Source organism: Macadamia integrifolia, chromosome 8 (genome assembly GCF_013358625.1).
Source record: "Macadamia integrifolia cultivar HAES 741 chromosome 8, SCU_Mint_v3, whole genome shotgun sequence".
NCBI lineage: Eukaryota > Viridiplantae > Streptophyta > Magnoliopsida > Proteales > Proteaceae > Macadamia > Macadamia integrifolia.
In genome coordinates, this window is record NC_056564.1 from 19,238,543 (window position 1) to 19,264,281 (window position 25,739).

At 36.8% G+C, this 25,739-nt stretch overlaps 3 protein-coding genes across 3 annotated transcripts in view; 1 reads left to right on the plus strand and 2 right to left on the minus strand.

Moving 5' to 3' along the window:
• Window positions 1-3,011, plus strand: part of LOC122087332 (sugar transport protein 6-like) — a 3,686-nt gene extending 675 nt beyond the window's left edge. Inside the window, exons 2-4 of the mRNA XM_042656418.1 lie at window positions 861-1,180; window positions 1,483-2,109; window positions 2,185-3,011. Coding sequence (XP_042512352.1) covers window positions 861-1,180; window positions 1,483-2,109; window positions 2,185-2,631 — 1,394 coding nt within the window. The 3' untranslated portion in view covers window positions 2,632-3,011. The remainder of the gene's footprint in view (window positions 1-860; window positions 1,181-1,482; window positions 2,110-2,184) is intronic.
• Window positions 3,012-8,032: 5,021 nt separating this feature from the next.
• Window positions 8,033-10,585, minus strand: LOC122085774 (mavicyanin-like). The gene is made up of 2 exons (XM_042654350.1): window positions 10,183-10,585; window positions 8,033-8,674 (listed from the first exon to the last, which is right to left on the minus strand). Exons 1-2 carry the CDS (start codon window positions 10,352-10,354, stop codon window positions 8,286-8,288), a joined length of 561 nt encoding a protein of 186 aa, XP_042510284.1. The 5' UTR covers window positions 10,355-10,585; the 3' UTR covers window positions 8,033-8,285.
• A 7,869-nt stretch (window positions 10,586-18,454) lies between these two features.
• LOC122087639 (sugar transport protein 13-like) lies at window positions 18,455-25,468 on the minus strand. Its single transcript, XM_042656840.1, has 5 exons — window positions 25,176-25,468; window positions 23,639-23,958; window positions 21,721-21,845; window positions 19,827-20,118; window positions 18,455-19,719 (listed from the first exon to the last, which is right to left on the minus strand). Exons 1-5 carry the CDS (start codon window positions 25,309-25,311, stop codon window positions 19,003-19,005), a joined length of 1,590 nt encoding a protein of 529 aa, XP_042512774.1. The 5' UTR covers window positions 25,312-25,468; the 3' UTR covers window positions 18,455-19,002.
• Window positions 25,469-25,739: the final 271 nt, after the last annotated feature.

Genomic DNA, 25,739 nt, shown 5'->3' on the forward strand with positions numbered 1-25,739 from the left:
CCCCCCCCCCCCCAAACCCCCCCAAACCCCCCCAAACCACTCCTTGCACCAACACTAAGGACAATCAAGGTCTATCCAATCAGTACTGGTGCATGGATGCTTACAAAAAATATGTGAGATATGGGGCTGACCTTTAGATTGGACTGGAAAAGAATATTTTCGGCCAGTTAAAATTCCTGATTCTTGAATTCCTTTCTTAATTAGATTCAGATTTAATACAATTAATTTCTCTTTCTGATTCTTTTTCATTTTCCCCCCCTATAATCCCTTGTACAAAGATATGGTGATCCTATCTTAGGATCTAATAAGATCAAATTTGATGGCCCATTCCAAGTGAACTTCCCAAATGAATGCTAGCCCTATCTTAATAATTTTAATGCAACAATAGCTCAGCCTTAGTCCAATTAAACGGGTCAGCTACCTTTATGATCTTAATCTCCTAACTAATTAATTTATTTAGAGTCTTAGACAACTAACTAGTATATAAGTAATATGTTTTCATGAAATATTGATTTTAGTATAATTTGATCATATGAAAAGGATTACATAGACTAAAAAGTTAAAGGGGTGTGCTTGGTCCAACAGTAAGGTACAAATGTTGTGACCTAGCGCTCAAGTGGTCGAAACAGCGTCTTGACATTATCGGGGTAAGGCTACGTAGTTCTCGCCCCGAAACCTCGCATATGCGGAAGCCTTGTGCATTGAATACGCCATTTTTTTTTAGAAGCACTACATAGGTTAACTGAATCTTTTTCTTAACTAGTACTAGAGCCTCTCTGTTCTTAATACAAGGACATGATTTTCAGTTTCGTGAAAGTTCGGCTAACTGTTTTACCTGCCTGTGCTTGTCACCTTCTTAGGAGGAGTGACAGCAATGGACGACTTCTTGATTGGGTTCTTCCCAGAAGTCTATGAAAGGAAACGCCATGCACAAGAGAACAATTACTGCAAATATGACAACCAACTTCTCCAACTGTTTACTTCTTCCTTGTATCTTGCTGCTCTCCTTGCTAGCTTCATTGCATCAAAGGTGTGCACTGTTGCCGGCCGGAAGTGGACGATTCGATGGGCATCTCTGTTGTTCATTGCAGGAGCTGTCTTAACAGCTGGAGGTGTCAACAAGATTATGTTGATCTTTGGGAGAATCCTTTTCGGCATTGGTGTTGGTTTTGGTAATGAGGTATGTTGCACTAGAATTAATCAAATTTTCTTGGAATAGATTCTGGGTCTTAGAATTCATTTGAAGCAAGAAAATAGAAAAGAACTAGGTTCTAAGCTACATTCGGTGTGCATTCTTGGAATGCATTCTAGTTCAAGAACGCATACCAAATGCTGCATTTAGGAGTGTATTCTAGACCAATAATCTATTCCGAACAAGAATGGATACCAAACACATATAGCCTTAATCAGTTAATCTACTGATCTACTTCGAAGTTGCAAACATTGTCTTGAGCATCTATCTAACACCTAAAATCATTTCAGGCAGTTCCCCTATTCTTGTCCGAAGTTGCCCCACCTAAACATAGAGGTGCGGTGAACATTCTATTCCAGCTCTTTGTGACAATTGGGATATTGATTGCAAACATAGTTAACTACTTCGCATCAAAGAAGCACCCATGGGGTTGGAGGTTATCCTTAGCTATTGCAGCTGCACCTGCTATTGTTCTACTCTTGGGTTCCTTCTATATTACAGAAACTCCCACAAGCCTTATCGAAAGGGGGAAGCATGAGAAAGGGAAAGCAGTACTTAAGAAGATCAGGGGTGTCAACGATGTTGATGATGAGTTTGATCAAATTGTAAGGGCAAGTGAGATAGCCCACCAAGTGAAGCACCCCTTCAAGAAGCTCATGAATTTGTCAAGCATGCCACCACTTATCATTGCCATCTTACTGCAAGTTTTTCAACAATTCACAGGGATTAATGCCATAATGTTCTATGCCCCAGTCCTGTTTCAGACAGTAGGGTTCGGGAACGATGCGGCGTTATTATCATCAGTCATCACTGGGCTTGTGAATGTGATTAGTACATTGGTCTCAATTTTGCTTGTTGATAAAGTTGGGAGGAGGGTATTGCTTATTGAAGCTTGTTTTCAGATGTTCATCACACAGGTAACTAACTGTCTTGCTTTCCTTAATTTTGAACTCCAATATATCTATTAATACAATTTAATTATGTGATTGCAGAGTATAATTGGGGGAATTCTACATGCACATTTGAAGAGTTATAGTGATACACTTGGGCATGGACAAGCAATTCTGGTGGTCTTGCTAGTGTGTGTTTATGTGATGGGTTTTGCTTGGTCATGGGGTCCTCTTGGTTGGTTGATCCCTAGTGAAACCTTCCCAATGGAGACAAGGACTGCAGGTTTTGCATTTGCAGTGAGCTCAAACATGCTTTGCACTTTTCTAATTGCTCAAGCATTCTTGTCAATGCTGTGTCACATGCGAGCTATGATCTTCTTCTTCTTTGCTGGATGGATTGTTGTCATGGGGCTATTTGCCTTCTTCTTGTTGCCAGAAACAAAGAATGTACCAATTGATCTCATGGTGGAGAGGGTCTGGAAGCAACACAGAGTTTGGAAGAAATTTATGGTTGATGATAACCAAAGTGGCATTGAAGCAGGAAGATGAGGAAATTCCAATGAGGATTTGCAAGAAATTCATTGCTGATGAAGATGAAAATGTCATCGAAGCAAGAAGATGAAGAAATTCCAATAAGTTGAAACCTCTTACGTCTACCAACTTAGTTTTTTATGGCGCTTTTTCAATTTTATTGAGTTTTGTTTTAGGATTTCAAAAAATTGTGCCCCATTAGAAAATGATGATTTTAGTTGATCTTCCCCACACCCCTTAGTGGCAGGAGCTTCGTGCACACAGTCTTTTTTTTCTGTCTTTATGATGTCATGTGACTTCTCACTCATGCCCCTTCCTATGCTCACATTCGCTTGGTGTGGGAGATTACATTCCATACCAACAATATATTATGGTGATCCCCTGCCTTATTTGATTGATTTCTTATGGCTTTTGGGGTTTGTGGCTTGATTGAAATGTCTTGGCTTCATGGATGTTGGGCCTGATTTGAATCCCTACCACCAAAAAAATTCCTATATAATGTTAGTGGATGATGGGGTGGATTGTGCTTTTCCTTTTTTTTTTTTACTAAATGTAAAGGAAGTTGGAGCACGCAATAATTAGAGAAGTAGAGAGAGAAGCATGCGAAAAGTGTTTTTTGGTTGCTGTTGGTGTATGGGATATTGGGAACAGAGTAACTACAAGACTGCATTGCAAGCTGTGAGCACAGAACAAAACACAAAATGGTCCACACACATACATTCAGCATTTCACCTGCTCTGTTGCTGTCAATGAGTCTCATAACTTTTACACAAAAAAAATGAGTCATTACTGACTCACAACTCTCGTCATAAATAATGTATGGAAAGAAGAACTCAGTTGGGATGGGGAGTGGGGGAGTAGTATGGTTCTTACACCAAGACATAGAGGAGGGGGCAAAATAATCGCTCCGCCTCCAAGAAAGAAGGAAATATCACTCCTGGTAATGCTTTCATTCGTACTCCCATTGGACCTGTTGTGCACGTAGGGCCATCCTTCCCCATTGAAAACACCTTCCCTTCGGTTAAAATCACCCACATGGCAGTGATGATATGAGCTATCTCAAGATATTGGGCCCATTTTTCTTTCTACCCAATTGTATCAGAAAATGATTGCAAAACTTTTGTTTCTTCTTTCCAAAATAGACCTAGTTTTCCTATGGCATCAGTCCCATCTGATGGCCAAGGGAAGGGGTAGTTTCAACCAATAAATATTATAAATTGAGAGTATGATGGGAATAATTATCATAACATAATGGTAAGGGGATTCTTCCTCCCCCACTGTGAATGATAACTTTCGCCTTTTAAAATTGCTTACACTTTCCTTTCCTTACCTTCACTTACAACCAGACAACTAGACAGGAGTGAACAAGCATCCCAACACCTCCAGCATATGAAAACCTTCTTGACAGGATACAGAAGATGGAAGAATCAATCAGGAAGAAAGAAGAATATGAAAAGATCCTTATGGCAAAAACAAGTTCAGAGAATATAAAATCAAAAATTGAAAATATATTTGCAAAAAATTTCTATCCAGAATCTTCCAGTGCATCTACGGAAGAATTAGCAAAAGACAGATGAGTCCCGGCTCCATTAAAGAAGAAGATCAAGCTACAAGAAGCAAGAAGACTCTCTTCACCAACAATAATAGAAGCCCTTTTTGGAAAAACAAAGTGTTTGGCCGACACTTGTGGATATGTCCAAAAAGGTGGGCCCTCAAGTTTGAAAAAAAAAAAATCTTCTATTATTCTTTTAATAATAAACCGATCTCCTGTATCAACTAATTCTTCTTTTTCTGTTATAATTCCTGATTCTATTGCTAAGTTTTCTAGTCTTATTTTATCTTCTTTGAAGAGTTCAACACCAAGTTTTCTTTTGTATAATAATGTACTTATTAAACCATATTTATCATGTTGTTTTAATATTTTTATATCTTCCTGTGTTATAATTCTATCTTCTATTATCATGATTTTGGTTTTCTAATTCTTTTATTAATTTTTCTCTTTCTTCATTATCTATGGTATCTGCTGTACTACTTTCAGCACCTGGTCTTGTTTCATAATCTAGAAATCTTAATCTATAGCTGTTATTACTGTCTTGATATATTAAACTATCTTTGGGTATATAGACTGTGTTTATTGTTGTATCATCTGTTATTCTGTTTAAATTCCATTCTTGTCCTGCTAATATTGTTGGGTCAATTTCTGGAGGTTTTAATAATTTACTATATTTAGATCCTATTCCTTCAATTACTTCTTCTATCGAAACTTTGTAATTTGTTGTAGAGTTATTAGTTATTTTTCCTATCAATCCTACACACATCATTAAATTATCTCCTTTAAATGAGTCATATCCTTTTGTCATAACTTTTATTTTTATATATTTTAGTAATTCTTTTATTTTTAATTGAAAATCTGGTGCTACATAATATAATGCCTTATTATTTGATAAATCTACTTCTGTCATAGCTAATAAGGCTTGTCTTAGTTGGGATTTAAGATCACATCTTTCATCTATTATACAAATTAGAACTTTCGTTCCTACTTTTTTTCTGGCAAAACCTTTTATTCCTATTATAAATAATCCTAAAAGAAAATATCTTTTATTTGCTAATAAAAGTTGTTTAATTGAATCTTGGCTAATTACATCAATGGTTTCTACTTCATCATTTGAGACTGATAAAGTAATTTCCTGATATCCTGAGAATAAACTGGTATCTCTTAAAAATCTATTGTGTGCATATAATCTTCTTGGATTTATCATACGGGCTTGTTGTGTACTAAATCTTGTAATATCTGATTCAACATCTACTATTTCTTCTAGTCTAATGTCTTCACTATTACTATTACTACCACTTCCTCGTAATATTCTTCTAAACATACTATCTTCAGTAGTATTTTGGGGTCTGGTATCTTGTTCTTGTATTGTTCTACTTTTTCCTGAGAATGGTCTAAATCTATTCATCCTAATTTGTATGGTTTTATTGAAGTTCCTTCTTCTAAAATTTTGTCTGCTGGTATAAAGCTTCCATTAAAAGTCTTTTTTACTATTTTTATAGTGTCATCTGATGTGGATATTTTTAAATTACTTAGTTTTTGTCCTATATCATCAAGTTCTCTGGTGATTTTATTATTAGTATGTATTTCTTCGAGTTTTTTCAATATTCTGATTAGTCCTATTATAACCAGATTATTTTGTACTATTAATATCTGATCATGAGTTGCAGGTGGTTTATATTGGGTTAAACCCTGGTTTTCTATTGATAATCCTAATGAATATGTTTCTAATAAACTTTTTAATTCTGTAAGTTCTGGTTCTAAGTTTATCATTAAAAACTTTAAATGTGTTAATCTTTTTCTTTCAACTAATATGATTTCTGAAATTTTTATGTATTATAAAATTTTAATAAATCTTCTATATTTTTTATTCTTGTATCAAACTGATTAGTTATTTCTAAAAATTTTTGTTCTATCTTTGTAGATAGTCTTAATAATTCTAATATCACCATTTTATCTGATTCAGTATCTTGTTGAGTTTGTTTTAATAATAAAGTAATACTTCTATTAATATAATCTAAGTTTTGTTGTATTTTAGTAACTTCAGTTCTTATCTTAAAAATTTCTGATTGTAAATAATCTATTCTATCCATTCAGTAAAACTTCTTGGTAAAGCTAATAAGGGATAATTAGTGACAAAGTGTCACTGATAAAGCAAACCGGCACTCACCTTCACGTGTCCTAGGTTAGCGATTGCCCCGTGGTGACTGAGCCTGATTTTTTGTTAACGAGCGAGCGATTGTGAGGGTTAAGGGTTGCATTTCAAAACCCAAAATTATGAAATTTTTCAGTCCCAAAAACCCTAAAATCAGCCTTCAGCTTAAAAACTCGGAGATTCTAATATTTCTTGACATGAATCAATCATAACGAATAAGCAATTTTGATAAAGAAAAAGATGGACCAAATGGTTCCCAATAAAAATACAAAAAATAATGGGCGATATAATATGGCCACATGCTATGATTCCACAGAGATATCCTTTGGCTTTGAGGTTTCCAACTCTAGTCCCTAGCCTAGTTATTAAATTCTCCGAATTATTCCGAATAGAATTTTACCGAATTTTATGAATAATTCAGTCCTAATCTAAATCAAATAAAAAATTCTCAAATTTTATATAATTTTTTAAAATTCACAAATAATTTGGTCGAACTGAATTTTATCCAGATTATAACCGAATTTTATCCGATTTAATTTTTTTTTTTTTTTTATCTTGAATAAGTCAATAAGCCTTTTAAAAATAGTGTGATTATTATGCATTTATTATCCTAATGTTACTTTTCTTCTTTGTTTAACAAAAAATGACAAAGTTTATCTTCCTGAGGTAATCTCTCACACTTCTATAGAAGAGAAAAAAAAAATCTCTCACCCCATTTTGGTTGGCCTAAGTCTTGCAGTCATTACTCTCTCTAGTCTTTAAGGTGAACATGCATGATGGGTGACGTGGGTCTCGCTGAATTTGTGCTCAATCCCCCCCTTTCAGTCTCTTTTTTTTTTATTCAATTATTTGAGTAATAGGAAATGAGTTTAGAAAAAAAAAAAGTGCTAAATGTAATATTTTTATTTTTAAAATTTAAAATTTTAATTTTTATATCATTTGTATGCTATGTACATATGATAATTGATAGATAATATGAAACAGGTATTGCAAATATTTAAAATAACATCCAAATTTTTTGTCCGTTTTTTATTTTTGTAAAAGAATAAATTTCCAATCCGAATCCAAACTCGAATTTTATTATCTCCGCTTTTATTACCAATATTTTGACCGAATCGTTGAATTAATGAAATGAATTAATCCGAATAATTCTTCAACTGAATAATTCCCGAATCCGAATTTAATAACTATGGTCCCTAGTCCCTACCACTTAATATTTGGACAGAATTAAGTTATTGGGACATCTTTAGACACATCCAATATTTTCTGCAACAACTCAAATGGGATTTTGTCTTGTAAATTTTTTTCAATACTTAGGCCTCAAGAATGGGGATAATCCAACCCAGGATAAGATGTTTTATCCACCAATGGACTGGCTTTTTCTATCAGGACACAAGTCCATAATCCATTTCAAAGGAATGAGAAATCTCAGTCAATGTATATTTGTTCTTTTCCCTTAAGTGGGACAACAGTCCTTTTCCCCTAGGATTTTTTTGAGTCCCCAGAATACTCCTATTGGATTTACTTCTTCATTACTCAACCTTGCAATCGATGAGCCAGAAGACTTCATCTCAGTTGTCTGGTTGCAGGGTTGAAGAATTTGATAAGTTTAATGGATCATCATCACCATTCTTATGATTGACAGAAATTAAAAGAAAAAAAAAATCCAAATCCCATTCTGGAACAAATGCATTAGTGCTTGAAAATTCCAATGACAAACAGAAAAACACAGAAGCATATATTCAAATTTCCACTTAAAATGTACTTCCATCCAATTAATACTAAGAAGATGGATTATGGAACAAACATAAAGTAAGAATTCTCTGAAACACAAATCACAAACTAGTAAAAGTAGACCAATTATACCCCTACAAATGTTCAGTATAATAAACCCACTAGAAAAACAGAACATCCTCCCATTGTAAACCCAATAAGCTAACAGAATATCCCCAACTCTCCAGTCAATTAAAACTGAAACAGCAAGGCCAACACAGCCATACCAAGCTTAACCAAAAACCCATTGGAAAAAGGATAAGGAGCACTGCTCTTCTGAGAGGGCCCAGGAGCCCCTGCACCAGAAGGTGAAGAGGGAGAGGATAATGGAGAAGAAGCAGAAGACCCAGATGGAGATGGGGCCACGCCTTCAGAAGACTTGGGGACGCGGATATCAACCTTCTGTCCAATCAGGCAGTGGCCGGGGACTCCGCACAGGAAGTAATAATGGCCAGTCCTCTTGACGACAAGAGAGTCATTGCCAGTGGCTAATGTGAGCATCGGGGATGAAACATTGCAGGCTTTGAATTCTTGATGTGTCACTTGCATCACATTGTGGAACTGCTTGTTGTACTCGAAAACTATGGAGATTTGCAGCATAATCGACACCAACAAAATAAAAAATAAAACATATGGGTTACACAATGAAGAACAATGACAGAAAATTCATATAAAATTAACTACAGTAAATCAACCCATTTTTTTCATCATCTAAAGTCAACTAATAATCAATTTCTTTCACCAGTGAGCAAGAGAAAAGGTTGCATTTTCCATTAAATACTATAATAAATTGGCATGGTAGGTTAAGGTCCCATTCTCGAATCTGAAACCAGTAAGTAACCATGGAATGGGATTATTCGTTCACAGGTTTTTCCTTTGATTTAAGATGGACAGTGGTTAGTCGACATCAACAGCTGAGTTGGAAGTCGTAAGCCCACCAAAAAAGGAAGCATAAAAAGATTAATGGAAGGAAAGGGTCTTGTTGGCCCACTAGTGCACGAGTACAGGACAATGAAACATGACCCATTGCCACTTTTAAATGACTACAGTTGGTGGATGAGATGCCTCAGTAAGTGGTGATGATGGTGGTCATAGAAAAGATGGTTTATGTAGAAGGTAGAAGGAGCCATGCCCATGGCCACACAAGAAAGTTTCAAATCACTAACACAAAAAAAAGCAGGCAAAGCATATGCGCACCAAATTCACATTAAACAGAACACAAGTGTATCGATGTAAACTTGAACAGCACAAAAGATAAAAATTACTACTGTAGAGTCCAGAGTGTGAAGTGTGATCTGAGAGATTGAATTGGGAAAAGCTAAAAGCGAGAAGGGGAGGGAGTTTCTAGACAGATTCCATGGGAAAAGCTTGCCTTTGCAAATTTGTGTGCGTGTCATGTTAAACAAAATATAATTACTAGTTAAAGGTTTACGGCCCCGAATCGTTTGTCTTTCCTTTTTCATCTCTCTTTTGTAATGGAGGAAAAAGGGCGAAGGATGAGAAGGGTCTCGGTTGTGTTATAAAGCAGAACCACTGAAAAGTTTAAAAAGAAAGGGAAGAAGTGGAGATAATGTCGGTAGGGCAATGTGAACAGAAACGGGCAGCCAGAAGATCTGAAAAGATCAGAAAGAAAGGGAAGAACAAAAGACAAACACGAAAATAGAAAAAAAAAAAATTAAATCAGGAAACCAAAGGCCGCAGACACCTACAACTAGGAAAGAAGTAGAAATTAAACAAAACAAATTCCGTTCCATCAACAGGAAAACCAAGAGAGTTTAGGAAGAAAAATCATTAGTCATACCCATGTGCTAATTTGAACAATAAAAACAGAGCATCTGCAAAGAACCAGAAGAACCAACATTCTAAATAGAATAGAAAAATAGAGCAGAAGAAGATTCAAACAGATTACAAGTAGACATATGAAACAAAGTTATAAAAACCCATACCAAAGAAAGAATGCCAGAACATTACAGTAGAGGGAAAATGGTGAAACACAAACAGAGATTTCATCAGAGACATAGTTAAAGGATAAAAGAGAGAGAACCCATTTAGCAAATTCGCTTGAAAAAAAAAATTAGTTGAAACTTACGGATGGTATCCCCAACTCTGAAGGTCTTACTGGCAGCCCAAGCAGTGTAGTTAACATTCCCAAGAGTAGTCCAACCTTTATCATCCCCAACCTTGTAGACAACAGCCAAGGAGACCTCCAAAGCAGCCATAATCAAGAGTAACATAAACATGGCTCTCTGAGCAAAACCCATGGCTCCCAAACACAAAAGAAAGAGAAGAGGAGAAACGAGAGAAGGTTTAAGCCACAGAGAGTGAGAGGAGAGAATGAGAACTTCAATAGAGAGAGGAAGGGCTCAATGGGATGGTATTAATATAAAGCTTTTCGAGGGGATTAACGACTAAGTTTTAGAAATCGGATCTCGAAAAAGTAGAGAGAATTTTCTGTTTTTCCCCGCCAGCTTTTCCCTCTTTCTTGTTTCTAATTCAGTCTCTGATTTCCCATATATATATAAAAGAGAGAGAGAGAGAATGAACAGCTTTTTATTTTTAATAGGTGGACAATAATACCCTTAATCTTTTTCCGGATATCCTGCAGAACTGCCACGCGAGACAGAATCACACAAGTCACGGAAACCAATGTTTAGCACTTAAGTAGGACCACCCGACCATCCAGCATCAAATCCACCTGTACCTCATGATCGATAATGGGAGTTATTTATTATGGTAGGGAGTAGGGACATATATACCTGATCTTCTAATCAGAATGCAGGAGAAAGCATCAAGAGGGATCATCAAAGGATTGATTCCAATCTAAGGGCCTTGGGAGCCTCTGTTGGTTTGGCAGTTCTTGTCCACAAGGAATTGGTTGCCACGTCATAGTTACTACTTACTAGTTAGGGTTTAGCCTTAGGGTTTGAAAGACTTGAAAGGAAAGGCTAAGGTAAGGTGGGCCGGTGGGCTGGAGGGTTCGCTTTGGGTCCAAGTGTGTCATGAATGATGATATCGCCTACCCGTATGGTATGGTCCATTCATATTGATACCTTATTTTCCAACCGAATTACTCTTTATAATTTGGAATATTATAGGTAAAGTATAATAATTTCTCTTACTTATTTGAAAGGATTTTATATTTAATACAAAGAGAGGGGAAGAGGGGAGTGGGGGAAAAAGAAACAAAAAATTTCCATTATTAAAAGATTTTCGAAACTTTGTCTTCTATATATTAGGTAAACTAGAAAAGCATGACAACTTTCTTACCAAAAACAAAAAGGTAAAACATAATAATTTTTCAAATTATTTTAATATAAGGAGAAGGCTCTGTGAGCTAGCTGATGATATTGAGAACTCACCAATTAGAGGAATAGGGGGGGTAGCAGGTGAACCTAGACATACTTTTTCCCTTTAGTACATCATATTAATTTGTAGCTTGTAAAGGATTAATCATAAAACTTGTGATATAGCTGGTGAAGAAAGCTGTCGGATGTCTTTCCATTGGCTCGTAGGTTAAGGTGTACCTATACTAATAGGGTAGCTTTCTTTTATCCAAACTTGTTTTTGACCAAAGTCCACTTTGACAGGAAGTCACTTGGTTCAATTCTTAGGCTATCTTTGCTATGATTTATGTTTTTGTTTCTATCGTATTGTTGAAGAATTCTTACTAAGAACTATTAATGGACCAAAAGATTTTTGAAATTGTTTGGTACTTGATAGAAAAAAATAGATTCTAAAATGAGAAACAGGTTTTGCATGCACATGTGCAGAATAAGCAAAAACGAAAGAGTGGGAATGGGTTTCTTTCGCTTTTAGCATAGTGGGCCTCCCACTGGAGGCCCACATGTCGGGCTATTAGCTCAGTGGTAGAGTGCATCCCTTATAATTGCGTCATTGTGCTGGACTGTGAGGGCTCTCAGCCACATGGATAGTTCAATGTGCTCATTAATGCCTGACCCAGAGATGTGGATCATCCAAGGCACATTAGCATGGCGTATTCCTCCTGTTTAATTATATAACCATAACATTAACATGTAACAACAATTCTCATCACCTTAAAGAGCTATAGAATCTTAGCCCATGCAAGTTGCTTCAATTCATGTTTTGTCGTATTATTTATTTATTTATTTATTCGTATATTCTAATTAATTTTATTTATTATTATTTTTTTTAATGTAACAATTTGAAGTCATTAGCTCCAGATTCCAATGGTACCAACCCATTTCCTTGTAATAGATGTTCATGGCTTCAAAGGCATGATTCATGAGATTATCTAGCATGGAGCATGAGAAACTCCTTTATTTTATTTAATTCTATTATTATTATTTTTTATCCCCCAAAAAATCATGCCCTCTCTCCTCTTTCTCCACAGAACGCCATGTTAATGCAAAAAAGACATAGAGAATTAGAAGGAGCTACTTTGAGATTGAGATGGAGCCATGAACTAATGAAAGGGAGGAACTGAGAATGAAAGAGTGTGGTTGGTGGAGATAGGACCACTAGTGGTTTGGTGCAAGAGAGAACCAAAAAACACTAGAATTTAAGAAAGGAGGGAGAGGGTTGTGGGTGGATCGAATCATGGATAGGAGAGTATCTTTGGCCCCAACGGTCACACTCCACTGCCAATGCCACCACAACAACCACAATCCCCATGATGAAGAACCTGGTCACGTCCACAAGGTGGCACAGCCTATTGTAGAGGCAGAGCTGGGCAGTGTCATCAGCACATTATGCACAACACCCAAAAGCCTCACCCGTCTCTTCTCTATCTACTGCAAAAATAGTGAATACACTTTCAAAGTCTGCCATTATCTCTTGCAACACACCATGGATGACTCTCGCTCTCTCCACACTCATTTCTATGACCTCAAAATGGTACAATTGGCTCCATGGTCTCGATGATGATCGCTTCTCAATTCATTGGTGGCTTCTACAGAAATTCCTGCTAGATCTTAATAACCAACAAACTGTGTGAGAGCGAGAGAGAGAATCAAGGACATGAATATTGCAAGTATTATGAAACAGGTTTGGTGGATAGTGTCTCAAATAAAAGTTTATTGGTAAGATGGGTTTAGCATGGATACCTAAAAAATGACTCTTTCTAGATTGTGAAACCTTCTCAAAGATGTTTATGGGTATGGCGGAAGATTCTTAATTAGATACAAAAACCATAGGCTTTGTTTGGTTGCAAAAGGAATGCAAATTTTTGATGTAAAGTGGAAATTTTTTTCCTAGGAGAAATAAATTTAGATGTTGATTGCAAAAGAAATATATTTTACATGTGAAAAAAATTTCACTTATACACTAAAACTTCCCTTTTTATTTCCCCAGCAACATAGGAAGAAAAAAGAAAACCTTATTCTCACGACCTCTCTCACTTTCGCGACTCTCACCCTGCTCATGACTAGTGAGATGACCTCTGGAAGGACCGGAACACATGGGACGGAGAAACACAGGTAAAATACCCTCTTCCACCTCTCTGCCTCTTCTTCATCACCTTCACCGGTTCCGGCATTGCATCCCTCTCTCTTTCTTTCTCCCTTTCCCTTTCACTGTTGAGTCTATAACATCTCTCTCCCAGTCCCTAGTGCGGCCTTTATCTTCTCTCACCTTGACGAACTCAATGCCTTCATCTGTAACGCCATTCTTAGAACTGCCGTGAACCTAAACGAACCAGATATTGCAATTGGCTTCTATTTCTCGTCTCTCTCTAATCTGTCTCACCCTCTCCTTAATCAATCACTGATCGATTTTCATTCTAACTCATTTTCTAATGTTAATTGATTGCTTGACGATTAACAAAATTGTTAGGTTTTAATTCCTTCTCCCTTTGGGTTTCAGTTTGTGTGTGTGTGTGTGTGTGTGTGTGTTTTGATGAAATTATGTTTGAGTATTAGTTGTTTGGTTTTCAATATGTTTCTCATGCATATTTCAGACCTAAGAGAACTTTCAACTTTTGTTTTCCTTCTTTTCCTTGAATCTAGAATCAGTGTGGCCTATAGAGGAAGTAATCTAATTTCAGTTCAGTAGAGGTGAGTTTTGAAGCTAATTTATGATACAAATTAAAGAATTCATATGGTTAGCATGGATTGTTTACTATTGATGATAATATAAAATGTCAACCAAATCATATACTGAAAAAACTGAAATGTGATATAATTTTGCCCAATGACTTGCTGCCATGATAGTTATTGGAGTTCTTTTGTGCTTCTTCTCCCTGTTAGTATGAGAAAATCATTTTGACTCTTTTAGTAAATATATATATATATATATATATATCATCTTTAATTTTTTTAAATTGTACATCTGTTTTACATCCAACCAAACAACTTTGGAAAACGAATTTCACTTCACTTCTATTGCAACCAAATGACTCAAAAGAAAAAAAAAATTTCCTTCACTTCACTTTCCATCCCTTCACTTCCCTTCCCATTTCCCTTGCAACCAAATGCAACCATATGGAATCCTTAGTGCAAAACCTCATGGGAAATGGATCGTCTACAATTATGGTCAGATAGGTGGCAGTGTGGCACCTAGAAGGTGTTTCCCTACTTAATCAAGTTATGGACAAGATTCAAAATGATACAAGTTGTAAAAGAAAGAAAAAATCTTAATCCAAAAAAAAATATATATTCTCAAGAGATGGGAATTGGAATGCTGGTGCTTCAACTTTTTTGACCTATTGGACAATTTGAGAAACCTCCATCACTCAAATGCTGATTTGGTATGGAAAAGTGATTCTACTAGCTATTAAATCATCTTGGGAGTTGGTTCATGAGAAAGCTGGTAAAGTGGATTGGGCTGATGTAATTTGATTTGTTAACAATATTCTAAGGCAATCCTTTATTGCTTGAATATGGTTAAGTAGATGTTTTGCCTACGGAGATATTGGTGTTGGATCTTTTTGTCTACGTTATAGGGCAAGTTTGGAGAGTAGAGATCATTTATTTTTTGAGTGTTATTTTTTTTTTTAAGTGTCAATTAAGTGTTACGATATGGATGGATGTCTTTCATTTATGCAAAATTTCATTGGGGAGACCACATGGGTTCAAAATGAGTTTGGTGAAGTCGAGTCCTTGTGTAGTTGAGAAATTGGTATTCTGCTCTACTATTCATCGACTGGGGAATACCGATAGTATGGGTATGTAGTTCATGTTCCAAAAGCTTGTTCATGGATCTTCCTCCTACAGATGTAGTTATGTTGCATTGTTAGGATAGGGCATCTTGTGTAGGGTTTAGTTCATGATGCGGCTAGTGTTCCCATTTTTGCTTATGTGGGTTGTTTGATGGAGCTTTGAAGAGGACTATGAATGGCCATGGTCAGTTTAATATTTGAAATAGGGTGAAAAAAAAAACACCTCTAGAAATAGAAATCGAAATCAAAATCAAACCAAAGGCACCATTACCGTTAGAACTTTAAAACCCCATTTGTCAAGTTACTGAAACCTTAAACTCTTTCTCAACGTAAATATGCAAAGAATGGTCCACAGAAACAAAGGACCGACACAAAAATTAAACTTCCATAGATTTAATGGTATCAATCCAATCAATTGAACAATTTTCCCCTTTTATATTTTCAATTGTCCTGCAAGAAACAATCAATTTTATGAGGTTTTGTAATTGCCTCCTAGCCCAATCAACAGAGACTTTCTTCCATCCTTTTGTTGGAAGTTAAAACATTAGTTTTTTCTTTTTTTCTCCTCCACAGCCTGATTGAAGCATTAATCCTTTATAAATACAAAAGGCCTTCTTATGATCAATTTTTTAAACAAATGTTCTATTGGATAAGGAACCATATATATTGAAAATTCTTTAAATTTTGAAATTAAATTCAATTATGGACAAGGGATCGGCACAAAAAGCTTGGTATCTACACACCCACACATTTTTAAGAGGGGAGCATGAGACAAGAGCAAGGAGAGAATGTGTCAGAAGAGTTAATGAGGAGGAGAGAGATTGTGAAAAGAGCTCTAAGAGTCCACATCTTTTGTAGTGAACGGTGAGGTGTAATGAACATCGGATGGCTGAGAGTATCTGGAAACACGTCCTTAGGGACTCCCAGCCACCCAATGCTCACTGCATCTGGTGCAACGACTGCCGACAATTTTCACACGAACTATACAGACTAATATATAGCCCACTATATTGGACTTTTTTGCATTGCATCATTAATTGTCCAAATCTTGATTATAATTAAGCTATTGGAGTAGTGTCAAATTGTAACTGAAACTTGCCTTATGAATCAAGGGTGACAGAGACAGCTTATCAACAAAGCTCAAAAATACCAAGTAAGCCACAGCCACATGGTAGATAATGACCATTCACCCTTATGAAATGAAAGAACAGAGAGGAGATTGACTCACAAATCACTCTCAAGGAGAGAGAGAAGAGACAGCATTGATCACATTTGATTTATCGGGACACCGAAGATGAAGATCTTGAAAAGAAATGACGCACTCAAAAGCAGAGAATTCTATGAACAAACATGGCCACTCCTCAATTTGAGATAACTAGTGCTTAGCCTTCTCATACCAGATTTCAATTCAAATTGCTTCAAGTGGTGGCTGAAAAATGGTGATCTTTTCAAATTGCTTCTCTCCTGTTTGCTCAAAAGATAAATAAATAAATAACAAATAAAACCCTTATCTTGTCATTATTGTGGTTTTGATGAAAGTTGGAGTGTCAAAAAAGCCTGATCAGCTCGAACCCATCCAAGCCCACCCTGAGCCCAGACAGGGCATGAGCTACGCATTTCAGCCCGTGGGGTAGGCCTGGTCTAGAATTGTGAAGGCAATTGACGCGTTGAGCCTATCCATGTTTATGGTGGCCTTGGACTCTTGAGGGTGCTTACAATTTCAGGGATAGTATTAGTCAAGAAGAGAGTACTGCAATTGTGAATCCAAAAGAGGAAGAACCATTTGTGCCAAGCAACCCAAAGGGTATTTTTTTTTTTTCGTTTTTAGATGGGTACAATATAGAAGATCTTCTGATGAGTGTGGGTTTTGTACATAACAACCTCACTAACTACACTAAGTAGTTGTTGGGAAAAAGATCCTCTCCAACCAGTTGGGCTTCCAATGAGACATCCAACAGCTGGGTGAACTTGGGATGTGCACCCATGTGTTGGGGTGCATGTTCGGTCCTCCCAGTAGGCATCTGGAAAGGATCGAGATCCCAGTTGTTGTTACCCCCAATGGGCTTTTTTTCTTGATTATGATCAATTTGCCAATCAATGTGCCTGTTACTGCCTTTGTGAAGTTTACTCAGTCGATCTTCAAAAACGCTTATCCTATTATTGCACTGGCCTGATATAGGATAGGGATATTGGATGTTAGGATCTTCAACACGGATATCTAAACTGGAGGAGAGTATTGAAGAGACAGAGAGAGATAGAAGAAGAGCCAAAAAGGGTGGAGGAATTTGCAGTCGTAGGAGCTCCGCCAGGTTCACACCCCAATGAAGCTTTCCCTGTTCTAATTTAGATCCCCTCCAATTTTTAATTGGGCAATTCTTATATAATTCTCTCTATTCATGCGATATCTACACATTTTTTAAATTGAATGGTTGTAAAAATTTTAAGGCATTTGAAAGGTTAAAATGGATTTGAATTCTTAAAAACTTCTACAACCATTGGATTTTAAAAATGTACAAGTGTGCAAAAAAAGAATTGCACGATTAAGAATTGGAGAGGATCAGGATCCTCCATGTCCACAAAGAACATGAATTTGGGTGATAACTAGAACTGATTAATTCCCTTGCCCTTAACGGTCTATTATGGGTCCTATCTCGATGTTTCATAGATAAGAAAGTAATAATATAATGAACTTTATTGGGTTTTTTTTTTTTCAATTTAACATTGATTCCAACCTCTTATCAGTTTCTAAACGGTCGATCAATTTTGATTCAATCTGGTCTATTTTGGTCAGTTTAACCAGTCAATCTCATCATTGACAACCTTATGCCATAGGGATGCATGCATGCCGATACACTATAAGATAACTTGCTTGAACTTCTCTCTAAAATTTGATGTGGCTAGTTTAAACCATGATTTTGTACTCAACGGATAAACTTACTTGCTTGAACTTGGTTATAAAATTTGATATAATTTAGACCAAAATTTTCTATACAATGACTAAAATAGTCATATCATCCATTCTAATGGTAATATTAAAGTGGTATTATAGCAAAAATTCTCATCACATTCTTGTAGAACCAAATTTAACAATATCAAGGCAAACAGATACTTCTGCTTGCAAATTAGATTCATCTGCTTATTCACCCAAAAAAGAATTTGACTGCTCTCTTTGTTTTTGCAACTAACGTGTAAACCCAAAAGGAAACTTAGGACAAGAAGAATCACAGAAGCAAAACAGTACTCAAATTTCATGGCATGTTCATCAGCTACAAAGCTGCCAGATACAGGAATCCATCTTTACCCAAAAAAAAAAAAATGATACAGGAATCTATTGATGGATTTGCTGTTTATACTCAATAGTGGATGTCCTAGAACAGAGCTCTTTCGGTGAGATGAACCACTCTATGCAGAAACCATCCAATTGATGGCTATATCTGAATCGCCTTCACCTCAACTATTACAGACATTATTCAATTTTCAGAAGCAATATCTCCAGTCCTAGAAGTACAGATAAATGATCAGCTTCCATGGAATCAGCAGCAATCAGCCCTTGCAGTACTTGATTTGTTTTCTCTTTGTGGGTTTTAGTATAGACAAACAGAAGTAATTAAAATACACACAAGATGAGCAATAAGGGAAAATGTATAGAGTTCCTTTGAATGTAGAAATTATAAAGTCACATTGGTTGCTTAAGCTTGCTTGCCCCATCCGCAAATATACAGCAAGCTATGTTACTCTCTAATCAATATACGTTTTCTACTAAGCTGAGCAGCTTTACAACTGCGAAGAAGGATCAAAACCATTGCTGTTTCCAACTTTCTTTGTGTCACCGTTCATATCTCCAGAAAAATTGTGCTCATAGTCGTCGTCCATGAATCTCTTCCAGAGCCAATGCTGTTTCCAAACTCGTTCAGTCATCTCCTCAATTGGGATGTTTTTAGTCTCCGGTACAAGGAATAACACGAAGAACGACATGACAACAACCCATCCGGAGAAGAACAAGAAAATCCCATACTGGAATTTGCAAAGCATGGAGAGGAAAGCCTGTGCAATCACAAAGGTGAAGAGAAGATTGATGCAAACTGTAACACTCTGTCCAGCTGAACGTGTCTCCAGTGGAAATGTCTCACTGGGTATCAACCACCCAAGTGGCCCCCATGACCAAGCAAACGAAGAGACGTAGGTGCAAATCAACACCACTACCAGAATTGCAAAGCTTGTGCCAAGGTTGTTTGATTTGTCCGTGACCTTGATCCCTAATATTATTGCGATTGCCACCTGAGAGAGGAACATTTGAACACCTGCTTCCAGTAAGAGCAAACGACGACCCACCTTGTCGACGGAGTAGATGGAGACGACAGTAGACAGGACATTGACGGCTCCTGTGATGACTGCAGAGTACAAGGAGGCATCACCACCGAAACCTAGTGTGTCGAACAGAACTGGAGCGTAGAACATAATCGCATTGATCCCAGTGAATTGTTGGAAGAACTGTTGTAATAAGAAATCAAACATTAAGATCTAGGTATTGCATTTGTCAAAAGATGAAAATTAAGAAAGATATGGGAAGAGGGTCTTCGATTGTGAGTGATACTGACCTGCAAAGCCACTGCGATGATCAGCTGGGGACGGTTCCTTCGCTCGAGGAGGTTTCTGAAGGGGTGTTTGACTAGTTTAGCTACACGACTAGCCTCGACGAGCTCAAGGAACTCAGGTTCAATCTTGTCGGTGCCTCGAATCTTCCTGAGCACTGCCTTACCTTCTTCCAAGCGACCACGCTCTATGAGACTGTTAGGAGTGTCGACCACCAGGAGGGCCCCAACAGTGAGGAGGAGTGCAGGGATCCCAGCCAACCCCAGTGATACCCTCCAACCCCACCCGCCTTTGATTCTACAGAGACATTTAAAATAAATGTTAATGATGATTGATGCCACAGTCATAGATTACAGCCAAAACCCACAGAACGACAGAGACGAATAAATTAAAAAAGAGTTGCAGTCGAAGACGGGTTAAAATCGTCTGCAATTCCGATCTCGTACAATTTCGTGTAATACCACCTTCAGGGGGTAACACGTGTATTGATACCAATACAATGGTCCAGATCTGGTATAACTAATAAAACATTAAATCAATGAAAAGACATTTAAATCAGATCTGGACCATTGCATTGGTATCAATACACGTATCACCCCTGAAGGTGGTATTTCACGGAATTGTATAAGATCGGAATTGCAGACGATCTTTTTCCATCGAAGACCACGGGTACAAGGACGAAGACAAAACAAATTAAGGAAAAAACAGAGAGCGTATCAGTATCCTGATACCAGTTTTTAAAAACCATGGATTGATTGAGGGTTAGGAAATTTCACGGTTGCTAGTGTTGTCTTGAGATGTTCACATTTATAGAAGGTTTAGCTTCACAGTTATTTGAGACTTTGGATGTGCCTTCATGTATTCACGGGCAGTTTCCCTTTAATGCCTCGACCTCCAAATCATATTTCCTGTGGAGTACCCCACTTTATTTACCAATTTCTATGCTAAAATCCCTTTCCCATGCTCCTTCTACTTTGTATGGTATGGTGTTCATTGATAGAAACCTAAACCCAAACCCAAACCCTTTTCGCTTTCTAGCATACCAGTCTTACTAACAATGTTAAACCAATTAGGCTATTCTAGTCCCCAAAATAAAAACCCTAACACACCAATTATTGGAGGGTACAAATCAAAATCTAAATGTGTTAGGTGTAGATGGCTCCCAAAGCATACGAGTGAATCAAAGACCTGAACAAACCAGGGTTCTAAATATTGAAATCGGATCGATTGGATCTGCTGAATTGTATTGATATTGGTTGAAGTCGATACCAATAAGATGCCAATTCTAGATTAGGTATCATCAGTATCAGATCAAAGGTATAATTGTAAAAATAAATAAATAAAGGTAAAATTAATCAATCCAAACCGTCATAGACCACTCTAGACTGATATCAAATCAATATCGATGACAACTGATATTAATCTGAATCCCAAGATCTATCTCTAGAACAAACAAATCGATATGAAACTTTTCTCCAAACATCTCAACATTAAAGAAAATAAATACTACTCTTATGTCAATCTTCTCTGTTAGATTCAGATAATTAATGAACATAAATTATGTAGAATTGAATGGGTATAATCTTTTGTGCCTCAACAAATAGCATTAGTTGTCATTTAGTGGTCCATGTTAACATTGTGTATTATCATCATGTATGTATGTATATTTGTTTGTTTTCTTCTCTCCCACGCCCCCACCCCCCACCCCAAAAAAACCAAAGTGGCTGGGTTACCAAAGATGACTACAAGCAGGAAATGTAATTTAATATGTATAAAGTCAATCCTGATGAGTTAGAAGGTAATCAGATATAGAAGATAGTCAACAGATTAACAAATTATTAACAAATTAAAACATAACATAATATACAATGACGAAATGAGGAGATGTGTATGACTTACTTTGCGGTTCCGTAGTTGACTAGATTGGCAAAGAGAATCCCGATGGTGACATTTAGTTGAAATAGTATATTTAATGCTCCACGTATTCTTGTAGGTGCTATCTCTGATAGGAACAGTGGGACTGCCTGTTTAAAATCAACATTTAAAAATTTTGAAAAATCAGATTATAAGATGTCATCAAAAAGAAGACTAGAAGTAGTAGTCCTTTAAGGGCCCTAATAAAGTCCCTTTATATATAAATTAGAAAACCAGAAAAAGGCAGAACCTTAATACTTTATAGTCAATCTAGTCAAGTCTAAAGACAAACAAGAATACAAGATGGTCCCCAATCCCCACGAGGTTGGTTAGCCATAACCTTATGGCCCCTTGTTGCCTTTTGGGCAACCTAACTCAGTCTTCCACAGCACATGGCCCCGTCTCCTTGAATCCAAACCAAAGTCACCTGTTGTGGTAAGCATACCAAACAACGTGAACAGGGCAACCTTCCTCTTTTTCTTTTTTAATCCCCAATCATAATTAAGCAATAAAGGAGTCTGGTTGAGGGGAAAAAATTACTCTACACAACCCTATAAAGTTGGATGTAAAGGAGCTATTTTGGGTCCAGGGTCTATATATTCTTTAGGGCCCAGGTTGGGGTTGGGGTTGAATTTTAAAAAGACTATCACTTTTATAAATGAATGATGGGATTTAAATAGCTTTAAGTTTTTTTTGGTTGGGTCATGGTTTCAACTATTAGTATTGTATTGATCGTATCAATTGTATTGTATTGATATTAGTTGAAGTGTAATTGTAAAATAATATCAAAATTGTATATTTTGAGGTCCAGGGTCTATATCATTTCAGAGATCAATACCAGTGTCGATACAAAGAACTAAATCCTTGGTTGAGTCCCCTCCCCTTATAATTTTTAACATGTACAAGGGTGACCTTTTTTTTTTTTCTCTCTCTAATAAAGGTATTCTGAAAATTCTAGCTATTGGAAAACAAATACATGTACTGGATCTCCAATTTTGTGTCTATCCATTTATAACTTTATTTGGTCACTTTTTTTAAACACCTTAATATATTCAAATTAGGTAGTTTATCATTTAATAATTCAAATTAGACTAAAATTTTATAAGTGACTGGAAGACTGAGCTACCTATTATTTAAAGTGTGGTGGCTTTTAGTATAATATAATAAAGTGTAATGATTTTTTTTATTTTATTTTTTACCAAAGTTTGGTGGCTTAAACCTTGCACGATGTATTTGTGTCATCCGCATTAAGCAAGCAATCATCTATTTAGACTTTTCAGCAAAAAGAAAAAATTAATTTATTTAAACTATCAAGTATCTCTTTACACGTGTAAAAAAGCTGATGATAGCACATGAGAATCTTTTTTTGATGAATCACACATGAGAATCCAGTGTGATAAAATTCAACAACTTAGAAAATTAGCAAGCCCAACCCCAAGGGCGTTGTCCCCAACCCTCAAGATTAGAATCCATATACTGGAAATTATTAATATACAGTCGTTAACCCAATCCAACAGGTAAGCTGTTAGCTACAATGAAATGAATCATTTCTTAGCTGCAAAGGGTTCCCATCAGGGTTTCAAGAATCGGAATCGGTTTGGTCCTGATTCCGGCCGATTCAGAGCGGCTGCTCCACGCTGGGTTTTAGTGTTCAAGCTGATTCTAACTCATTCTCGACTGATTCCGACTAATTTCAACTAAACCAGAATCAGAATCGACCGAACCCGATGTGGCATCAGTCCGGACCCGGTTCCACAATGTTTCTCATGCTTTAAGAATCATATAATGCTTCATTGACTTTTGTTTAATTACGAATTATCTGTTAAAAACATACCTAAGTGGCTCACGTGGATAATCCACCCAAGAAAAGACAGAAGTGTGAGATTAAGTTAATTAAAAATACCTGATTAGCAAAACCGACCCCACACCCAAGAAGGATCCTTCCTACAATCAACATTGCGAGGTCCTGCGCCGCAGCGTTTAGGGCCACCCCACATATGAAAAAGAAGCCGGCGATAAGCATCGTCAACCTCCGGCCGAGCTTTCTTGTAGTGTAGGAAGCAAAGAAGGTCGCAGTCAAGCCGGCAAGGTATAGAGATGAAGTAAATAACTGCAATCCTTGATTATCATATTTGCAGTAATTGCTGTCATCGCCTGTCTGTTTTCTTCGATAGACAACTGGAAAGAATTTTTTCAAAAATGGATTCATGGATGTAACCCCACCTGCAACAAAAATTAACAAACATGTTTAATTACTGGGAACAACCCTTAATTAAAACAAGATAGTCCCGTACGAAACATTAAATTTTACTGATCAAACTATCAAAATTGTCTAATCTTCCCAAACTGATTTTCCTAGTTGTTTAGGCTAAAAACGGAAGATACCCGTTCAACTAACGCAGGCGCACAGCGTCGTGGGATAATGACGGGGAAGGAAAAAGTGGCAAACATGATAGAAACGCGCACGATAGTGGCATCGTACGGTACCATAAGGCCCTACAAAGGTTGATTTACTTCTTTTTTTCTTTCTTTAATGCTGCAACTGCTTATATTTCAGGATTAAGACTAGAAATAAGTTTTCCCCTTTCTTGTGTTTCCTTCTTCCCTTGTGATTCTCACAAACTGGAGAAAAGTGATTCTCTTTCTTCCAATTGAGATGGTTTTCTCGTGAAAGGTACATGCCTTTTCTATCTTTTTCCTTATTGGGAAGGGAAGGGAAGGGTCCCGGTGGGGTGGCGGTGGTGATATTGTAAGCGGCAAGTCACAGGTCGGTGAAAGGTAAACGACTGGACACAGGCTGCCTTCTGCCCAAAACAGAGCTTATTTCATTTTTATTGGCCTAAAGCTTATTACTTGAGGTTCTAAAAACATAATCAAATTTGAATTTCTTTCTCCTATATAAAAGGTGTTTTCCGCCAATAAATTGGGAAGAAAAAGATGCTTTTCCTTTAATTTATTCGAAATCGGATACCAGTCTTCTTTTTGAAATTTTGAAAAAGAAAAAAAAAATATACACAACTAAAACCAGACAAACAAATATCATTGAAAGAAATAAGACTACCTCTTTCTCTTTAAAAATAAAAAATTCAAAGAGACTACATATTTTTATGGAAATTTAAATATTTTAAAAACTCTACATTTTAATTCCTTAATGACAGAAATTATTGAGTTTTAACAAATTTTCTGCACGTCTGATTCCTTAAAATAGATTTCAAATCCAATCAAAAAATTCCAGAAAGTGATGATGATCATCGAAATGATTATACATCTACAAAAATATAAAGAACACCATTCCTCCTCTCATAGAATAATAATTAATAAATAAATTTTAAAAAAAAAATCTACTGTAGAAGTCGAATTAACATAAGAGAAACAAAAAGAAAATAGAGAGAAAGCAAAAAATTAGAATACACAGAATCTGAGGAAATAAAGAAAGAAACCTGAAACTCCGACGTCGTAGCCGAACATCAGACCTCCGGTGGCAGCCATTATACATGAAATGATGACAATCGGTGTAATCCGAGCTTCAAACTCAGTACCGGCTGTTGCCGGAGCGGCGAAACCCCCGCCAGGCATGATTGCAGCTTCAAGATACTACGATAAAGCTTTCCGATCACTTGTCGGTTCACTCAGAAGAAGAAAATGGAGGAGAAGCTACTCCACAACCAACTGTTTCTGTAGCCTGTAGACACTGTAGTACAGACGAAGAAATATGCTTTTCTTATAATCCCATAGGCCAAAAACTCATCTTATATAGACGAGGAAGACAGAAGAAGGGCAGAGACTTCGACGATATTATTAGTGATGAGATGGGGACCACCAGATCGTCGCCAAGTGGTACAATCTGAAGGTGATGGCTTTGTCGGCTGCCCAGTCAATGAACGGCTCTCAAGTCTGGCTCCTCTCACATCGGCTTTACAACTTTGGGTGGCGGGCTCTTACACGAAATTACCTAAAGGCCACATTCTTCAATTTCCAAGAAATAGGTCCTGGCAGCCGCAGTG